The sequence below is a fragment of the Malurus melanocephalus genome, unplaced genomic scaffold, assembly GCF_030028575.1.
Source record: "Malurus melanocephalus ecotype Western Australia unplaced genomic scaffold, MMel_1.1 scaffold_184, whole genome shotgun sequence".
Taxonomy (NCBI): Eukaryota; Metazoa; Chordata; class Aves; order Passeriformes; family Maluridae; genus Malurus; species Malurus melanocephalus.
The window spans coordinates 511,528-532,323 of record NW_026623416.1 but is presented as its reverse complement, the minus strand read 5'-3'; the positions used below and the strand labels follow the sequence as shown (position 1 = coordinate 532,323).

Sequence of the window (20,796 nt, the reverse complement as noted above, 5' to 3'; positions counted from 1 at the left end):
GAGTGTGTGCAGGCCTGTGAGTGGAGGGCTGGAGGACTTCAGGTAGTGCTGGCTCCCACTCTGAACCTTTCTCCTGTGTTGCCCAGGCTTCCCGGGCCAGAGCCCTGGCTGGAAGGCTTCTCCACCATTTTGTRGGAGGGAGCTGCCATTTTGCTCARTGTGGCAGCTCCTGCTTCCTTGTACCTTGATAACAAAATACTCATCTTCAATGGTATGTACATGGTTAGAGATCTGTGTATGCAGGAGTGTGTCAGKATATTTCTATTTAGATATGCTAATTATATACATTTGTTGAGGTATATAAATGAAATATTTGTGATGGTAAAATCATAAACCTGAGGTAGATGAAGCAGTCTTTCTTCGGAGCTGATGGAATGAATCCTTAGGTGTGGTTTAATATCAGATGGGACTTAAGTTGTATTTTCTCTCTGAAGATAGTCTCTACAATTGAGTAGTCTCTACAGYTGAGTGCTTTTGGGTAGGAGATTGCATGCCCCAGGTGCATGCCGTTTCCATGGTGGAGCTGACTCGCATGCATTGGTGYAGGTGAAGGCTTAGGGGTGGGAGGAACACCTGTGCTGTCACCRGTAAGACACCCTGCACCCCCTTGGAGGGAGTGTGGATGCTGTGGTGGTGGGTGCTCATAGAGCCCTGTCCCACTTTCAGTGAAGTTCTGGCCCTGCAGGTAATGAGGTATCATCAAATCACAGAATATCCTGAATTGGAATGGACCCACAGAATCATCGAAATCAAGCTCCCGGCCCTGCACAGGAGTCTCAAAGAATYATGCCATGTGTCAGTGTCCAAATGCTCATTGAACTCTGTCAGACTTGGTGCTGTGACCACTTTCTTGGGGAGCCTGTTCCAGTGCCCAACTACCCTCTGGGTGAAGAACCTTTTCCTGATATCCAACCTAAACCTCCTCTGACTCARTTTCAGACCACTCCCTYGGGTCCTGTCACAAAAGCGAAGAGACCAGTTCCTGCCACTGCTCTTCCCCTYACCAGGAAGTTGTAACKGCAGTGAAGTCTCTGCTCAGTCTCCTCCAGGCTGAACAGACCAAGTGACCTCAGCCCCTCCTCACAGGGCTTCACCTCAAGGCCCTTCACCATCTTCATTTCCCTCCTTTGGATGCTTTCTAACAGTTTAATGTCTTTCTCATACTGTGACACCCAAAACTGACCCCAGCACTGGAGGTGAGGCCGCCCCAGGTCAGAGCAGAGCGGGACAATCCCCTCCCTTGCCCGGCTGGTGATGCTGTGCCTGATGCCGTCAGGACACAGGTGGCCCTATTGGCTGCCAGGGCAATGCTGACTCATATTCAACTTGCAGTATCCAGCAATTGCTTAGCAGAACCTGCCCTTCTTCAGGCCATGTAGCCTCTCATGATTGTTTCGTAGAGCCAGCCCATGCAGAATGGTTACTGTGCTCCTTTGTCAGCACTTTTTGRCTGTGTTGTGCCCTGTGTGTTCTCTACCACATTGTGCTTGGCTTGCACAGCCATGGCCCTACAAGTCTACCCTGAAGTGTCAGGGCTCAAAGATGAGCCATTAAGCTGCTGGATTCTAGCTTGCTGGGGGAGGCCGTTTGAATAGTAAAGCTGGTGTTTTTAGCATGTATATTTAAAAATGCTTTTTTATCCCCTTCTTCTTTTTTCTTTTGGAGGGGGAGTTTAGGTGAAGATGCAGGAGCCAGAATTTGTTGCAAAAGCCCTGCGAGCTGTTCTTCATGCCTTTAAAAATGGCGTACGTTTGTCAGAACTTCAGAGTGAATACAGATCCCTGACCAATGAGTTGATTCCCTTCAGGCACCTAGGATATGACACACTGGAAGGCTACTTGGAGAGTATCCCAGGAGTGGTCAGAATGGAAGAGAACAAAATGGGAGAGGTAAGAATCAGTTGCAGTTAAGAAATGGCTTCTGTGTTTGCAAAGTTTTCGTGGTTCATGGCTTTACCTCCTTTTCTGCTGTGAATTTCTGYGGCATGTATATGATGTACTAATTCTCAGAGAAGTAGAAGCTGTGACATAAGATACTAAATGCCTCTTATTTTCCTATCTCTGCATGCCAGACACGAAGTTGTATGTGCAAAAGGTGTAAAGTTGCAGGGCTTTTTACTGGAAATGTGAATTCTGTCTGGAAAGATCGTTTGTGTGGCTGTAGAGCTCTGGTCCCTTTCTCAGCATTTCTGACTCTGGAGGAGATACCAATTGTTTGTCCTGGGACCTTAAAGAAGGTTAACTTGTGTGTGTGTGTGTGTGTGTGTGTGTGTGTATGTGTGTGTGTGTTGATCATATCTTCATGATGGGGTGTAGCATCATTTTTTTCCTACAGTGAAACTCTTAGGTGCTGTTGTTTATGAGCCTGACAATGCTTGCTTTGGACTTAGGACTCTTGTTTTTATGGGTTGCAATGCAGCAGAACTGCAAATATGTGCTGAGGTGTGGAAGAGCCTGTGCAAATGAGGTGCCTTGCTGTAAGAGTTGCAATGCCTCAGTTTAGTTAGTGTGCAAGGGGCAAGGAGTCATCACACAAATCAAGGAGGAGCAGATCTCAACAGAGAATTTGTGTGGTAGAAGAGCTGTCCCTTATTCCTTGCTCTTGTTGCCTGTGACTAGCCCATGACTCTTGGCTGCCACCTTGGAAGCAGCTTGCTAGGACCACAGGCCTCCTAGTCTGGACATCCTGGTTTGAAGTCAGAATGCATTATTTTRATAGCTGGTGTTGCTGTGTGACTTGCAGATGATCAGAGTGGCAAGCCTGAAGCCTCCCTTGCTTGAGCTGTGTCTGGGTTCCTGAAGTATTTGTAGCTTGGGGCAGAGCAGAAACCTAGAGGATGCTTGGCACAATGYATGGGTGTCATAGCAGGTCTGAAGAGACAGGCTTTAAGGCTGAGCTTCTTTGTTTGCTTAGCTGGATCAGGATGGTATCTGGCGTCTCAGAGCTAGGTCTCCATTAGCTATGTGATGAGAATATAGTGAGAGGTATCCTGGGTTTTGTCCTGATACCTGGAAATGTGGGTGTTTTAAGTGACAGGTTCCCTTGCTGCATATTSACATCAGAATTTGCCCTTTTACAGCAGATAAGCAAGTTTGGGATTCTTTTTCCCTTTCTCCAAAGCCTGCCTCAGCTGCAGCTRCATCAGTAACAGGATTGCAGGTACTTCAGGTCTGGGAACATTTGTGGCCCTGCAATTAAATGCTTCCTCGTGGTGATTCTGGCAGATAGCCATCTGTTTCTAACTAGGGCCTTGCAGGGTGTAATCTGGTATCCTCTCATTCCCTTGAGAGCCTTGTTTATCCACTAATACGATGTGTGCTGAGAGCCTTGTGAACTCTTGGATAGCACTAGAGGCAGTGACTTCTTTGTGGCAGCTGTTACAAGAGAGTTAAACGTGGCTTTAGGAGGTGAAAAAGGAGAAAGTGACTAAACAGGGGTCTTGAGGTACTTGTGGAYGACTCTGGTTCAGAAGTGCCAACTATGCTCTGCATGGCTGAAACAGCTGAGAGGAAACATCTTGTTGAACACCTGGGAGACAGGAGAGGTGCAAAGACTGAGCCCACAATRGTGTTTGATGACCTCCTGTTGCCACTGTCCATAGTATCCCCATGGTAGACATTAAGCAGAGGGTGGCAAGCAKGATTATACACTGATGTGGGCTGGTAACTACCTGGGACTGCTCCCACATGCTTTCCTGGTAAACAATTTCCTGGGCCATACATCATTATAAACCAGTGCTTTTTTTCACCTTTCTCCAGAATACTTGAGCTCCACTATAGGCTGAGACTGTCGCTCAGGGTCCATAGCAATAGCATGCAGTCAGCCAGTTTTTCTTCATGGCTCTGGGAGTACTCTAATCTCCAAAATGTCTGTTGAAAGTCTTGCCTCTTTCTTTAATCCATTTGGGGACAGTGGGGCAGGACAGCAAAGACATGCACATCCAGGGGTCTGCTGGCAGCTGATAATCCTGACTGCAGTCCAGGTAGTCCTAAAATTACATTCCTTACTAGGGCAGCTGTCTAAGACATACCACAACAAATGCATGTAACAAGGAATGCTATAAAGTACACAGTAAATAATACAAATTGATCCCAAAGAGCCACATGTTGCATGCTACCGTAAGTATTTGTGTGAAGTGAATATTGGCTAGGTAACTGAGGCTGAACAGACTGTTTCTCTTGGGAAGGCAGTGGTGTAAATTGTCCCTCGTTCCTCCTGCTGCTGAACACTAGTTTAGCTGTATTGAATATGGGAAAGATAAAAGCTGATGATTTTTTCTTCATGCAGTAGATATATCCTCCAATTTCCACAGAATATGAGAATCGGATTCAGTATACAGGAAACACTGCAAGGGGACTCATTGAAATACTGTGCACCTGCAACAGATGGTTGCATCATTTCAAGGACCCCTACGTCACTTTGCTTTGTATTCGTTTACAAGCAGTGTGTAGTTGCACCTTCCTTCAAGAAAACTTTGACTTCTGCTTGAATAATTAAACCACTTCAAAAGGAGAAATTTGWAGACTGCTTTCTCTGCTCATCTACCCTTTCCCTTTTTATATCTAAATTCATTCTAACTCAAACCAGTTTGTTAAACTTTGTGATGTGAAAAGAAGGGAAGGAAATGGTGGAAAGTACTTGGAACATTAGTGACAGGAAAAACCTGAAATGAACCAATGATTTGAAAACATGCATTTATAAAACTATGATAGATTGTATAGGAACAAAAAACCTTTTATAGCAAGACTGAGAACAGAGTGAGGCTCAAGTCGATCCATCCCATGCACCCACTCCTGTTAGCTGGTAGTATGCCAAAGGGTCATACCCTTCTCTGGAAGTGGGCACAGCTGGGCACCTCTCTGAARTGCCAGTCCATGACTGTCTACAGTTTGGGATACAACCAGGAGAAACTGGAGATCTGTGTTGGTCATGTTGTTCAGAGGTGTGACCTCATTTGGGATCATGGAGAGATGTTGGAACTGGTAACACAACCAGCATGGTGCTGTGGGTTGACAACAGACTCCTGTGGAGTTATGGGCTGAAGTGGTAAGACAAGTTCCTGTAAGACCTTCCCAGTTTGGGAGCAGTGGGGACACACTGGGAGCTCTCTCTTGGGAYGGATGGTGAGACAGCAAGAGCTTATGAGCAATGGACAGACCAGTGTATGTAGCTGCCTGTTACAATGTCTTACGTGAGAAGAAGTGATAGATAAACCAGATAATGCCTTTTTTTGACAGCTGCAGGAAGCCTTACGTTTGCAGGCCCTCATCCTTGTGGGCTGCTGCCATACCTGTTGTAGGGACAAAACATCCAAGCATGAGCAGTCGAGGATGTTTTTTGGGGTCTGCTTTTGTCAACATCCTGACATATGGAATGAACCAATGAGAACAGGTGCTCTGCTGGGTAGTCCTTAAAGCAAAGAGCAGCAATTGTAGATGTAAAAGCTGGGAAGAGCCCTGCCTGTAGTGGCTAGATGTTGGTGTCTGTAGACCTGAAAGGAGGGAAGCAAACCAAAAAGCAGAATCAACAATGCAGGACTTTGACAGAGCAGAACTTTGGCCTGTTTGGGAATCTGCTTGGAGAACTCATGGATTATAGTCCTGGAGAGAATGATCCAAGAGTGGTAGTGGACTTTTAAGGATTGCCTCCTCCAGTTTCAGTAAATTGTCTGTTCTRACAGTTGGGAGAAAAAAAAAATGGGGCAGGAGCACTGACAAAAATACCTGAACCATAAAAAGGAAGCGTTCATGAGCTGGGAGCAGAGAGAAGCAACGTGGGAACAATATACAGATGCTGCCYAAACAAACATACATGGGTCTAAGAAATACTGCATTTCTAAGTATTTCTAAGAAATACTATTGATGAGTTGAGCAACTTGATGACCAAGACGAAGTGCCGCCTTTTTCAGAACAGATCCCAAAGCACTGCCAGTTCTGAAAACATGCTTCCAAAGAAAGTCCTTATAGTAGCTGGTTAAGTGTTTGGGCAACCGGAGAAAAATACAGGGACAACAGAAAAACCRGAAGAAGGTAGAGCAAATGAAGACCTTCAGCCTTTTGCTGTGTTTCACTTCACTAAAGCCTTATCAAGTCCRTGCTCAAGCTGTTGAGTGCAGATTGTTGCACAGACGTCTGTGAAAGGGTGAAGAGTGAAGGATTTTAAGTGCACCTTTCACAAAGATGGGGTATGACTCAGGTACAGGCTGCTGTATGACCAAGTCTCTCTCTTACTTAAGCAAGGTTACAGGAGGTACACATGGGTGGAGAAGGAGCTCCTGACTGAAATCTATCATTATAAGCATACACACAGGGGGTAGAAGAATTGGGTGAGCTGCAAAAAATATGGAGATACTATGGAAATACGCAGAGGATGTCTTAGYCTTGTTGAAGGAGGATTAGAATAGGATACATTTGAACAAACTGAACGTGCACAAGTCTGTGGGTTTKTTGGAATGCACCCACAGGTGTCTTGGAGAGATCATGGTAGTTTGTGGGGAGTTCCTGAGGACTGAAAGCATCCCTGTTCACCAGGAAGCGTGTGAAGGAGAAACTTAAGGCTGATCAGTCTGACCGTGAATTCAGGGAAAGTTGTTGAGCATCTAATCGTGGAAAGCAGTTCTAGACATTTGATAGACAAGAAGGCAAGTTAATATGGATTTATGAAGCGAAAATCATATGTGACCAAATTAATACCCTTCCAAAATGAGATGATTGGTTGAATGCAGAGGAGAGCATTACTYGTGGTTTATCTGAATTTTAGCAAGGTTTGTAGTAATCTCTTCCATAACAGTGGCACAAAACTCATTGGGAGACCAGTTAGTGATTTACCCTGGGGGGYAGATGGTCAGGAACTGCTGTCTAACATGTTCATGAATGACCTAGGTGATGGGACAAAGATCATCCTCAGCAAGTCTGTAGATGACAGGAGAGACTGATAGAGCAGACAGGTGTGCTTGTTCAGAGGGGTCTCAAGAAGCTGGAGAAATAGAACATCAGGAATGCTGTGAAGTTCAATGTAGGGAAATGCCAAGTAGTGCACCTGGGGAAGAATAGCCTCATGGTTCTTTATAGTTTTGGAACTGACCAGCTGAAAAGTAGCTTGGCAGAGAAAATTGCCTGGAGTTCTGGTGGATGCAGAGTTCACAGTGAGCAGCAGTGTGCCATTGCAGCAAGGGAGACCAACAGCATGCTGGGATTCATTAGGAAGTGTGTTGCCAGCACTCTGATTATTCCTCTGTACTCAGCAGCAGTGAGACCATGTCTGGGAACCTGTGCCCAGTTCCAAGCTTCCCAGAACAAGATAGGCATGGAGACACTGAAGCAAGTTCATTGAATGACTGAAGATTATGAAGGGACTGAAACATTTCTGATGTGGGGTTCAGAGAGTGGGGACTGTTCATGCTGGAAAAGAGAAAGCTCAGGGGAACCTTACCCATAAGTACTAATGTCTGTTAATGGGAGTGAAAAAACCATGGAGCCAGATTCCATCTCCAGTTCTCAGCAGTATTCAGTGAACAGACAAGAGACAAAGGAGGCAGTGTGAAACAAAAGCAGTCCTGTGTGAACATTAAACCCCCCCACGTTTTTATAGTAAGGCTGGCTAAACAATGGAAAAGGCTGTCCAGAGTGGTTTAGAGTTCTCTGTCCTTGGAGATATTTCACTACCTGACTGAGTAACTAAGTCTAGTTGATGCTGGTTTGAGCAAAGACTCTGTATGACATGGACTGGAGCARTGTCTTCCAGCCTCAATTTTTCTGTGATTACTGGCATTTAATCACTGCAGTGGTGAGGCTGCTGGATTGCTGTTTTTGTAGGTGTTGGCWGTGCACAGATATGCTGTCTGATTTCTAAGCAGGAGCCCCTGGGGTGGGAGAGCTGTTCCCCAGAAGGAGAACCCTCCACCCTGCAGTGGCTCTTTGTTRAGCTAGCCCAGTAAAGGTGCTGAGTGTGCAGCAGAGGAGGAAGAAGAGGAGGGGGAAGAATGAGCTGGARTGCAGTGCTGGAGGAGTTGCCTGGATTCCATTGTTGTCAGTCCCCTTGCCCAAATTTTCCTGGGCTGTTTGTGTCACCCTGGGAGACTTGGGGAGGTCCCTTGAACAAGCTGTTGCTGCTTGGTAATTGCTTGCTTTTGTTGTTCTGACACTCTGCTTTTCTGCTTTGGTTACCCAGACTTGGTTGTGAGAAAAGATCCTTTTTGGAGGTGCTGTTTACTAAATTTGAGAGTTGCTGGTTAAGTCCCTGAGTTTGTTTTGCCCTGCTGCAGTGCAAAATTGTCATCTCTGGTGTTTTTTGGGGACCATGGTTAGCAAGGTAGCAGAGCTGAGCCCATGAGGGGCCCTTTCTCAACCTCTGTCACCACCACAGAGCTAGTGACCACAGACTTCCATTTTTATCTTAGTGCTTTTGGGGTGACCTCCTGTGTCTGTACGGAGTCTTGGAGGAGTACTCATTCAGCTGCCTTTGTAGCAGTTGAGTGGCCCAAAAGGTTGGGCTTGCATCTTCTTTAGTSTTGCCAAGGCTGGGTTCCTGTATCCGTCCAAGGGATGGCCTGTGGTGAAGGGATGTTGAGGCAAGAGGCCGTGAAGTTTGGGTCGGGAGAATGCTGTGTGCTTGCCCAAGGCTGGGCTGTTGCTGGGGGCCTGCAAGATGATTGGGGTAGCCAGGATAGTCGTGCAGTTTCTTGGGTGAATGGGGCAAAGGCAGCACTGTTGCATAGGGTCAGAGGCGTGCCGGAGCATCCTGTGAGCTTTGGCAGGAGMAGCAAGGACAAGTTGCAATCCTATGGCTTCCCAATGCAAAAAGCGAGAGTGTAGGTCTGTGGGAATGGAGTTAGAAACCACGCTGTTTCTCAGAGGGCCCAGCCTCCTGTGGGAAGGTGATGAAGAGGGTCTGGCTGTCGGCTTTGCTRATTTCTGAGGTTCACTGGGATTTCTTCTGAGGTTTCACAAAAGAAGAGTGAGGTCTCCAAGATGTGCTGCTGAAGCCTTTCTTGAACTGCCTTCCGGCCTGCATTATCCAGTAGTTACATGCTTGGAAAAGAATACAAGTGATTCTGAAAACTGTGGATGAGCTTGGGCCTTACTGACTGATTTTTCCCCTGTTCCCTTCCTGCTCCAACAAGGTTATTTGCCATGCTGTTAGTTGCAGTGAAACTGTGCGAGTTGCTCAGCTGGTGGCCCGACAGAGGAGTTCGAAGAAGAAAACTGTCCGGCAGGTGAACTGTCAGATGAGGCTGAAGAACACATCTCCAGTTAGTTTATCAGGTAAGCCATACACAGCTCTAGAGGGCCTGCCTTTATGGAAGAACTGTGCAGCTGCTGCAGCAGAAGTCGTGGCTGTGAGGTTGCATCACTAATGGCCAGGAGTTACATGGTCCAAGTGGAGAGTTCCTGGGAAGAAGAAGTGTTCTTGACAAGGGTGCTCATGGCTGAAAGCCATGGTCAGAGAGAAAGCCCTTCTCAAATGTCCATGTCAGATRTGAATGATCTTGGGAAAAAAAAATGTTCTTGGAGGATGCTTGGCTTCACTTTCATGCGTCCCTTCTTCTGTGAGAAACACAGTTCAAATKCAGGCAAGAAATGTGACAATGAGCCTACTTGTTCCTTAAGGCTGGCCTTGACCTGTTGTGGAGTGGCAGGCGTGAGCTATGCCSTTGCAGAGAGAAGGAGTCCCTGCAGCATTGGCTGTGACTGTTTTGGTGGCTTCTGTTGCTGATGCCAGTGCTATAGTGCCAAAAGTTCTGATTGCCATTTCCCATCTTTTTACCTCTTACGTTTCACACAAACTGTTGTAGTAGTGTTTTCCTAAAAGTACGAGTCAGATTCTCCTCACTGCTGTGCTGTTGTTGTGTGACTGTCAGTGGAATTGGGCCCAAGGTCAAGCCCTGGCAAGAACCATTTGCTTACAGGTTCACAGCTTGGAACAGCAATGTGTCTCATGGTTTGTGTGTATTCCCCTGTTGTCTGTAATGAAGGGTTTGCTGCACGTTGCTGTTATACAAGGATGTCATTTGGATAGCTGAATTGGTGGCTCATATCCCAGTTAAACAACAGGGATTATAAAGGCAGGTTGGTTCACTGTCTTGCACATCAATACCCTTGGAGATGTCACTAACCTCCAATTGGTGTGGTACATCCAGCACATAWACAGCAAACTTATTTATCCCAGTGTGGCCTGAATGCTAATGTGGTGTGTTCCCCCGTGGGTATTACTTGGTCTCCTCTGCTGTGTGGGGGGACTTCAGGTGCCCTCAAGCCTGAGTAGAGAAGAGACCCTTTGGATGGCAGTACAGGAGGTGCCCAGGGAGGTGGAGATAGACTGGGTGGAGGAGAACGCAATTCATAGCTGTGTCTGCAAACTCTCTAGGAAAGCCCAAAGGAACTTTGCGACAGCCCCGGTCATTGAACATGCCAGAAGAAGGCAGTAAGAGGCCTGTTCCTCGCCTGCCCCGAGGCAGAGAAGTGGCATGTGGAAGTGTGAAACCTGTTGTGGAAGGTGCCCGGTCTGCCTTACCTTCATCTGCTGGGAGTGGATCACCTAAAGAAATCCCCATGCAGAGGCACGTCACCGTGGTAAACAGGTCAGTGTGTGCATGTGAGTGTGTTCATGTGAGCAAGGGGAAATGAAGCGTGATGGATCCCTGGATGCCACTGTGCAATTAGGGCTTTTTGGGATCCAGTGGGAATCCAGGCTCCTGTCCTTGCAGAGGGTGAAGTTTSAATGTGGGATGCTACCCTAGGAAGGAGACAGCTGACCTTTTACCTTTTTGGGTGCTGCTATAGGTAGCCTGTGCTCTTGGCCTGTTCCCTTGTCTCCTGGTGAGAAACATGACCAAAATGTCACAGCAAGGGAATGTGGGGCTGTTGGTCGGGTTGTAGGAGGGAGCTGTTGTGGTCAGTGTGACAGGAAGCAGGAGGAGCAGGTTTGTGTGCAGGGACAGGTGATGTGTGTGTTGAGGCTGATGGTTTTGTGCGATTTTTGACTGCCCTTTCCCTGTTGCCTGACCTCTGTGTTGCAGCGTCAGTGTTTGTGTCCCTTCTCAGCATTCTTGGAGCCASGAGGCAGCTGAGCGTGTTTGGGTGAATTGAGATGGAGGCTGGAGCTGCAGTTCTGCTGGGTTAGCGGTCCATGCTGGTTTTCAGCCCCATTTGAGCCTCTCTAATCTGGGTGGCTTAGCCAGCTGCTGCCCCATCATTTCTTTCTGTGTTGTTTTCGGCTGCCCTGGACTGTCAGCTGATGGTGGCGAGAAAGTGTTTGCTGTTGCTCATTGTGGCTGTGCTAAGTCCACCAGAGCTGTGATTGTAGTGGTAATCCTCTGCAGGTCACCRGGCTGGGTTGGAAGTCAGCCTGGTGTTGAATGGAAATGGCAGTGTTGTGCCACTTCCAAGGCAGCGTGACTGAGGTGGCACGGAGCAGTGCGACAGCTTAATCCTGCTGTGGTGCCTGCTCTTTCTGGAAGACCCACAGAACACAGGCACATCCTGCCCCAGTCACCTGCATGGGTCCCACGTGCCATCAGAGGCTGGGCAGCGGGGAGAAGGGCCAAGCCACTCTGCTGTGACTCAGAAATGTGGGAGCAGGTGTGCTTGGGCCTTCCCTTTTCTGTGTGTGCAGATGAGTTGCATTTGTTTAAGTAGCACTTCTCTAAAAGCCAGAGCATTTTGTCTCAGGCAGAGCAAAAAGAGCACTTACAGTTCTGTCCAAGTGAATTTCTGCAAGGCCAGAAAGTATTTTAGACTTGAAGATTTGTAATGTGCGAAATAAAATTAGGTAGAGGTCAGCTCTCTTCTGGCTATCCTAATGTAGTCCGCTATGTCTTTTTTCATCTCTGGCAGTCTCTCCTGAGCTCCTTTTAGATAAGTGTTCTGCTTTTGTTTCACTTGTCTGTTTCTCCCGTACATTGTAGGAGAAGCTACAAGCAAAGTCTGCTGTGGCCAAGGTAGTTTTGGAGGAGAAGACATCTTGTGCTGTTGCAAAGAGTCCATGCTATCATGATGGCTTAGAACATAGTGAAGGGAGAGTTCGGGGAGAAGAGATTCATGTTCTGTTTGAATGCAAGGTTATGTAGTGGCCATGTGACTGGAATAATTTGTTTCAACTTGGCCAGTTTGAAGCAGGTTTGGCAAGATCCAAGTGTGCTTGCTGCTGGGGACGTTTTGTACCTCCTGAGCTGCTGTAGCTGCTTKTGCTTTGGGAATTGCTAGAGGGAAAGCTTTTTGGAGCCAGGAGGTCCTGACGTCAAAACAGTGTGCAAATGCATGGAGTTGTGAGCTGCATCCCCAGAAATCCTGGGCTGACAGTAGCCTTATAGTTATCTGGCACAGACTCGAGGGCACTGTTCCATCAGGGATGCCAGCCCTTGCTTGCAAGAGTGGCTGAGCCTTCACAGCTCAGGTTAACTGAGACAAGTCCTGAAGGTGACAGACTCTGCCTCACTTCCAAGTTTGGAGTGAGCTGCTGTCTGTGTGCAGTTTGTGACTTTCTGTTACCCACGCTGCCCCTCCATTTACCCAAGTCATYGGAAAACACATCCATGCTCCCATGATTGCACATAGGGATCTCTGTTTTCACCTTTTCTGTTGAGCATCTCTCCTGCTATGGCAGATGTGTCTTACTTGCCTTGACAAGATGTCCTGCCAGTGACAGRCTTGTCTGGGTGCTGACTGGTATTGGTGCTCCATCCCGTGCCATCTGGTGAAGCTCCACCATGAGGCTGCAAATGGTGGTTCCTGAGTGACTGCCAAAGTCTGCATCTCACCTTTGTAGCACCCTGTGATAATTTTTTCTGAGATTTTCAGTGGCAAGCTTCAGGGGCTTGCCACTGTGTAGCATTAGGTGGAAGGGGAACGGGGTGTTTGTCCTCCTCATGCTGCTACGCTCATGCGAGGACAGAGAGATACTGAAGGTATCTGCAGTTGTAGAAGGCCTTCTTGCAGATSCTCTTGCAGATTCTAAGAGGCTTGTCTTTAGAGCAGCAGTCTCTCAGGTTATCCTCACTATGTTGCTATGGACCTGTGAGCCCTCAGAAACGGGGAGAGACCTTGCTGGTGAGGCTAACTGCAGATATCCTTGAAGCTGGAAAGCGGCAGCATGGATAAGAACATGTTCRGGTGTTTGGTGACTCCCTTGCTTGAGGCAGCAGGAGCCATTTGCAACTGGCCACTGCCTGGACCTGCTGCTTAGATAGCGCTGTCCAAGGGCCTAAGAGCAGACTGGGGTGGCACGGGCCTTCCCAAGGTAAGGCAATTGACAGGGAAGGCAGTGCCTCCTTTCATTGTGAGGCAGTGTTCAGTGGGAGAGAGGCGTGACTGGCTGCTCAGCTGCAGTTCTGCATGGGGACTTGGCAGGGCTGCCTGGCTGGTCAGGCATTTTTGAAAGGCCATGCTGCTGCTGTGGCTAGGAGGCCTCTTGCTGGGAGCAGGCTTCCAGCAGCTGAGGAGCATGAGGCCTTGCAAGTAGGTGAGTTGGAAAGTTGGAAACTGGAGTAAAATGTGCTGGTCCTGCCACTGTCTGGCTGTATTCTGTCTTGTTGGGGCGGTATGTCCATGAAGATCTGTGTGATCAAGCAGCACATCACATGATGATTGTCTGATTGCAGGGCTTGAAACTCATGATGACTGGGCTCAAAGCTGATATAGGCATCACATTGTGGGAAGCTGTTGAACCACAGCAGAAACCACAGGAAGACCCTACATGAAGTCTTAATACTGAGAGGATCTCAAATCCAATTAGCTTTCACGTGCACCAGAAAGGAATCATCAGTCCTCTGTTCCAGGTTTCTTTCCATGGTGTTTGCATGGCATGGCTTGAGCGGGGAATATCTGCCCTCTTCCTTACTGAAACTTTACTGCAGTTCCTGCTGGCCTACCCTGCAGTCATGTCATTCGTGTCACCTGATGTGTGCCTTAAGGTGATACAAGTGTGTGTGGCACTGAGGACTAGAACACAGCTATAGATTCCTACCCATGTGGCTATTTTATAGTATTGTTTTGCTTTTTGCCTAGCAATGATGGTAATCTTTTTTGAGTTTGCTTTTATTAAGAGAACTTCTTTAGCTAGATATCTGTTCAGCTTGGAGTCGTCCATACTAGTAAATACATATACAAAGAAGTGGGATCCTGGATTTTTTGTACCACCTGTATGGGCAGCCACAGCCGCAGCCACCTTCTAAGAAGAGACTGCTGATACTTCACGTGGGTGCCTGAGTTGTGCCCAGAAAGTAGGGAGTTTTTCTGTAATTCTGACGAAGTGTTGGAAGAGGCTTTTCAGATTACCAGCAAGTGCCAGGTGTGAATATAAGTTTTGATTTTGTGTGGGTGACTTTGCTTTTATACTTTTTGAGTCTTGCAAATGTGCTTGTAGTTGATCTGCTCCTGCCTAGCGCTTCTGGGCATGACTCCAGTTTTGTAAATTGCTGAGCTCGGTAGTGCCTGTCCTCACAGCTAATGCTGTAGGATATGACTCAGAACAGAAGTAGGGTCTTTGGTACAAGTGATACCCCACAACTGATGGAGGAGCAATGGTTTCATCTAACAGGGACAGCAAAAAAAGCAGGGGAAAGAAATTAATGTTAAAATTTTTAAGATGTTCCTTAGAAAAGATGTGATTGTGGGAGGTCTCTTTCTGATTCATGGATATGCTCTGATTAAAAGTCAATGTGATGACACATAGGGCTTACTTGGTCTTGACTTCCTGTTGCCACTAGCCTCAGCATAGTACTTGAATTGCTCTCCTGCCTTCTGGGGGTCYAGGTGAAGCTGTGAAAATCATCCTTGGTGTTTCTGCAGCTGGTGAGATTTTTGGTTTACTCCACTGTTGTCCCTGAACTCCAGAGCTGACCAGTCTCCATTTCGGCCCCTGGGCAGAGATCTTCTGCAGATGTGCCCAGTGCATGTGCAGGGTCTGCTCTGTTTAGGAGATGCCTGGTTCACAGCAAGCTGCTGTGCAGTGGTGATGTTGCCACCCCTGTCTTCCACACTGCAACTCTTCCTTGGGTATGTGCAACTTTCCCTTCAGGAGGTGTTTGGTCCTAGTCTTTAAATCCTTTCTCCAACTCTTGTTCCCTTTTGCTTGCAGTGCATGTAATTATTCCAGAGTTGATTTTTTTTTTCCAGGTCTTAGTGAGCTACTAATGTGCCTCCTCAGTGTCAGGAGCTCATTTTAGTGTCTGTACTCCTAGATAAAAGCATCTGCTCACTGGGGGACTTTAGAACACCTACAAACATTACATTTGTGTACTTTCAGTGGAAGATACCTTCAGAGAAGAATCTGTTAAACAGTGTGACAGCAGCATCCACAAAAAGACATTGGATGTCTGTTTGTTCCTAGATGCTTTCCTTTTACTAATGTCATTTTGCTGTGTCTTGTTTCTCACAATATTAAGAAAAATTAGTAAAAACTAGAAACCACAGATTGATCTGACATGTTACTGCTGATCAGATTGTCTTCAAACAAAGGTGTGTGGAATGTATTCTATTTTATGTATAGGTCTTACAAGCAAATGGAATGTTATTTAGAGACGAAAGAGTGATTTTTAAGCAATTTTCTTTCTACTTTTAGGTCTGAGAAGAGACAGACTGTCCCATCACGGTTTCAAAAGGAGTTGCAAGTTCACCTGTCCAGAAGCTCTTCCACAGAATCAAGTGGTATGCCCWATAAGAAATTCTTTGTTGACTGCTYAGAGTGGGTGTCATCTGAAAAGAAATCCATCTTAGTACTTGTTTTCAATGAAGATAGGTTTGCATGAGAAACCAARTTCTATGAGTGAACCTTTTCACTCTAATTTCATTGTGCTGAGGAAGTGTGTGTTTGSTTGTCTGACTCTCAGTCTGCTAAGAAAAACATTGGGCAGTAAATGTCAAAGCCAATCACAAAGCTAGTGTGAGGAGTTTGGAAACGGTGGTAAGCGTAACTTCACTGCTGGGGTAGGAATCTGGTATAAGGATAAAATCCTGGCTTTCAGGAGTAAGCAGCATTATTAATGTCTCTGTCCAGAAAATACTTTTCTGCCTGCCTGGCTCAACAGTTTTGCGGCTGATGGGCTTGCCAAATGATGGTTGCTTTTTTTGAGATCTGTCAGCCTGACTTGTGATGCTTTAGTTTTGGCAGCAAATCCACCCCACCAAAGGGAGAAGAGTAGAGATGAGGGAGCCAATAAACTATTGAGGTGAACCTCCCACTGGAATAATGACTGCCTAATTCCTACACACAATGTATGAAACTGTCCAKAGCAGTTTAACAGTTGTCACTTTCCTTGCTCCACTGGAGGGCTTCCTTGGATGCAGAAGCACAGAAAGGCTGCCTGCTGGGTGGACATATCTTTCCTCAGAACATATGTTTTAATGAAAGGCAAATCATTGTCTGATTTGTACATGTGTCTGAATATATAAGGACATGTTGGTTGTTGTTCTATGTCTTTGATGTGTTTGTACTCATAAAGAAATCACTTTGTGCCACTAATTGGGATATTGCCTTAGTGCAGTGTCTCAGCTGTGATGGGGCTGAAGGTTCTGTAGCCTCTTCCTGAATCCCTTCATAAATAACATTTAGTAACATCTCAGGAAAATAACTATAGTCATTGAAAATTTATCTTTATGAAAAGACATCTTTAAATGTCTGAAATTTCCATAGTTCTTTGCCATAGAAAGTAACTGAACCAGGCATGCTGAGCAGGAGAGCCACATTTTCGAGTTAGTGTTATGCTGGTAGCTCCCATGTTTAGTTTTTAAGTAGGGATGTAATCATCTGTCTTTCTGTTGGTAGGGCTGTGTTTACTTGAAGACTGTATTTTTTTTTTTTACAGATAGCTTGAGTACATCCACTGCAGAGACACATACTGYTGCTCCCGGTTCTTCTGCAGCAAATGTCAGTGAACTTCAAAATCACATTAAGGAGCTTCTGAACAAGTACAGCAGTGGTGTCAGGTTGTCAAAGATGCCTCAGGTCTATCGGGAAATGTTCTGGGAGGACCTTAACCCAGAAGTGCTCTGTCAGCTTGAGCACTGGCCTCATGTGTGCACAGTAAGTATTGAATGCCACTTTTATGGAAGATGCCAGCACCCTACRGATTTCTGAATGTTTATTTGCCAAATGTTATTTTATGTGTGCCTGCATTTCCTTTCATGCTCTGTAGCAGTGACAAAAAAACACAGCACCCCTACCACTCCACTCCCAAATTATAACAATGCCTTTTGAAACCCAGAAAATCACTGTTGATTGGACTAGCATTGCTTTGGAAAAAAAAGGTAAACCTCAGAGGTGTTCTGCAGCAAGTGCTTGGGGTTGCTGAGTTGCCACCTTTGACTTCAGTGCTGAGAACCCAAATAGCTGATGACACATGCTCTCCATGCCATATTTGTTGTTCTTGGTTTGATGTTTTTTTCCCCAGTTCCTTTTTATGCTTTTCGTTATTGGTGAGTTTGTGTCTTCTTTAAGCTACCAACAGATCCTTTGTGAGCAGTCTTTCTATAGACTTTTCCAAAGGTCTTTCTCATTTCTTAAGCCAAGGAATTTTGCTGTGTAACTCAGACTTATGATGCGATAATAGATGAAATTGAAGAAAGTARTGTTGGGGGGGAGAGATTACAGCTAAGCTCCTTCCTGCCCTTCTTCTAATGTCTGTTGCCTCTTGATTATTGATGGTATCTTTGCCTTTCATATTAGAAACTGATGCCCGGCTGAGTGTCCACTTAGAGGTCTGACATATGAGTTGCCATCACTACTGAGTTAAGGGTCTTCAGCTGCTGTACTTCTGTCTCTTCTTCTGCATTCATGTGTCATTTATGGTGTCATGAATTTTGCATCAATGCTTTGTGTAGCTTTACTTTAACAGGCCAGTGATATCAAAGAGCCCTTCAACTTCTTCGGTATCTGTCAGACTGTGGCACAGGAGGGTATTGAAGTAATGAGAATATTTGTTTTCTTGAAATGCATTTCATGTGTGTGCTACTAAGTGTTCTCTCATGTAAAAGTATTAAATACCAAAAAGAAAAGTTTAACTGAGTTAAATAATTGCTCTTCAGGAATATCATCATTTGCATGCATGTCTGATATTCTCACAGATGCATAAAATGTAACACCTTACTACAGACACTAAAATTTATGCAGTCAGCACCAATTTGTTTTGATGGTTGATGATTGGTTCCTGTGTATAGAGCAAGCTGTTTTGTCTTGAATTGCTTAATTCATGCAGCAAATTTTAGTCTTTTTTTATAGCTAATGTTCCAGTCAGTCCTGTTCATCCAGGATCTTTGTTCTGCGGTTGTTATCCATTTGCTTGTTATCTGTTGGTCTATCTCTTCTTTCTAGCATGCAAATAAAGTCATTTAAGCATAAATAAGCACTGATTAAATCCATGGAAACATTGTAATACAATGGACACAGTATAACAGCAGTCAGAACTATCAAGTTATTTTGGCACAGTCAGTCTTAYTGTTCTAACAAACTAAGAACTGTTAATGAGCCTCTAAAGCCCGTCTCAGTTTACTGACTTACAAAATTGTAATTATGGCTCAGGCATGGAGAAGTTTGAAGTGGGACTTCTTATGTGAAAGCTACTGTACATCTCTTAAATATAATTAGTGTTTCTTCTTGGTTTGAGCATACCTTCTGCAGGTGTACAGCTCTGCAAAACCTTTGAAATGCAGAAGACAGACTGTACTGCCCACTAAAAGTAAAGATGCATCCCATGACTAATTTCTGAATTATTTCTGTCTTATCAGTTACTTACGCTGGGAGTGTCTGCCAGGCTGAGAAGAGAAAAAATGCATGGTGTTTCCCACAATATCTTCTTAAAGAGACAGAACATACTCTTTTTGAATTTATTCTGCTCAGTAGTATGAGTAACCGCTATTTTGTAGTAGTAGCATAGTTACAAACCAGCAGAGAATAAACCTAATATATTTTCGGTGTCTCCAAGTTTTTCATTTGAGGACTGTGCTKTAGAGAGTTTCACTCCTGAATAACTTGCATGCCTAAACTTCTGTTTGAAAGGAAGGAATTTTATCTAGGAAATAATAATTTCTATGTTTTTACAACCATGGGTAATGGTAAGATTTTCCTATTTGGTGAATTCAAGTCTCCAAATGTAAGTTTGCAGGTCAATGATCTTGTTTTCAGGCTTCACTGTTCAGGCAGGAGGTATTGAGGCTTTATCTCCGTTGGTGTGTTACTTCCCTTCTTTAGGTCAGCTTTCTTGAGCATCTTGTAGCAACATATTTTGCACAGCTAAATGTGAAAGTCAAAGTTACCAAGTACTGGCTAGCAATCACAGATTATAGCTGAGCCTTCATGAGCAATGGGGCTGACAATAAATATGCTTACAAGTTTTAGCTGTCTAGACAGACCTCAGCCAGGAGAAGAAGAATCTGTCTCAACAGCTCTGAGCAAGTCCRTAGTGTTGCTGAATTGTTCGCTTTCACCTCTAGCACGACGAGTGCTTTGAAAAAAGTGATGACTGGCAGTGTCTCTCCCACCGTCACCTTTTTTTATGAGTTTTTTACCTTTCTGTTTAACTAATTACTTTGTCATGCATCTTTGAGCATCTAGTGGTCCCTGTTTTAGACTTCCAACTCTTGCCTCATTTCTTATTTTTCTATGTATTTTTATCACAAGTCTTTCTCACAACTTGGCTGTTTTCTTAGAATTCTGAGCCGAAGTTACATAGCTTTGCTGTGTTTGGGCTTAGCCTTGAATCCTTGGATGCAGGCAGCTGAACCCCTGAGAGAGAGAGAACATTGCAACAGAGGTGTGAGAGGTATGTAGGCATGAAAGTTAAGAAGCGGTTTTTTTTTTTTTGTAAGTCACAACCCAAAAAGTAATAATAAATTTATTTTTGATACTGGCAACATGACAAAATTATTCCCTTTGCAGTCTAAATATAAACCTCCTTACTGAGTTGTATGTATTTTTAAGGGACTTTTTCTTTGCATGGTCAGCTCTTCTCATTTATTTGAACTCATGAGTTATTCAAACATGATGTGATGGTGAATCAGATACAGCAAGAGAAACCTGAAGTCTAAGATATTTTCTTGAAACATTGGCTTGAATTTCCAGAGTTCTTTTCTAAAAAAATCTTTTAGAGAATTAATTTATTCAGAGAATTTAATTTATTTTAAGGATTAGGCAGTTTTAGGACATTAGGGAACATCCTTGCTTGGATGTTTAGTTGGTGTAAAGACTGGAAAAGGAGCAAGCCTGGAATGATTGACCTTCAGAGAGGCAGGAAGTCATGGTAGAATTTCTCAGGGACAAYACTTGGACACATGCTGGTCAGATCTGTAATAGGTGAGTTGGTAAAGGATGGAAATAAAAGTTGAGCTGTCTGAAAATGCAGGCTTGTTCAGGTTATGAAGTCCAGGGCTCTCTGCAGAAGTTTATAACCCCATACCATGTTTCTGGCCCATAAAATTTTGCATAATCTTAATTACAGGCATGAACAGAAAGGATTTTCACTATATTAAAGAAATGTGGGGTTTTTTTTTTGTGTGGACTGTTAAGCTTGGGAAGAGAGATCTTGCCATTTGTAATAGCTTCATGCAAATGTTGGCTCAGTGTGGAAAAATGCAAGTGATAAGTATTTACAAAATTAATGGAAAATGAGTATTGCAGTTGGAAGGAATCTACCAGTGAAGGAATYATCCGGTGCCACTTCAGGAATGACCAAAAGTTAAAACATATTATTAAGGTCATTGTCCAAATTAATTTTGAGCACTGTCAGGCTTGGGGCATGAACTAGCACTACAGGAAGTCTGTTCCAGTGTTTGACCACCCWCTTGGTAAAGAAATGCATCCTAACAT

General features: G+C 44.9%; 1 protein-coding gene across 3 annotated transcripts in view; it reads left to right on the top strand.

The window, feature by feature from the left end:
• TDRD7 (tudor domain containing 7) overlaps nt 1–20,796 on the top strand; it is a 45,141-nt gene that overhangs the window by 2,543 nt on the left and 21,802 nt on the right. For all 3 annotated transcript variants that reach the window (XM_057373049.1, XM_057373047.1, XM_057373048.1), the window contains 5 exons: nt 1,666–1,889; nt 9,122–9,263; nt 10,366–10,579; nt 15,559–15,644; nt 16,802–17,019. In XM_057373049.1, the coding sequence (XP_057229032.1) occupies nt 1,683–1,889; nt 9,122–9,263; nt 10,366–10,579; nt 15,559–15,644; nt 16,802–17,019 (867 nt within the window). In that variant the 5' untranslated portion in view covers nt 1,666–1,682. The remainder of the gene's footprint in view (nt 1–1,665; nt 1,890–9,121; nt 9,264–10,365; nt 10,580–15,558; nt 15,645–16,801; nt 17,020–20,796) is intronic.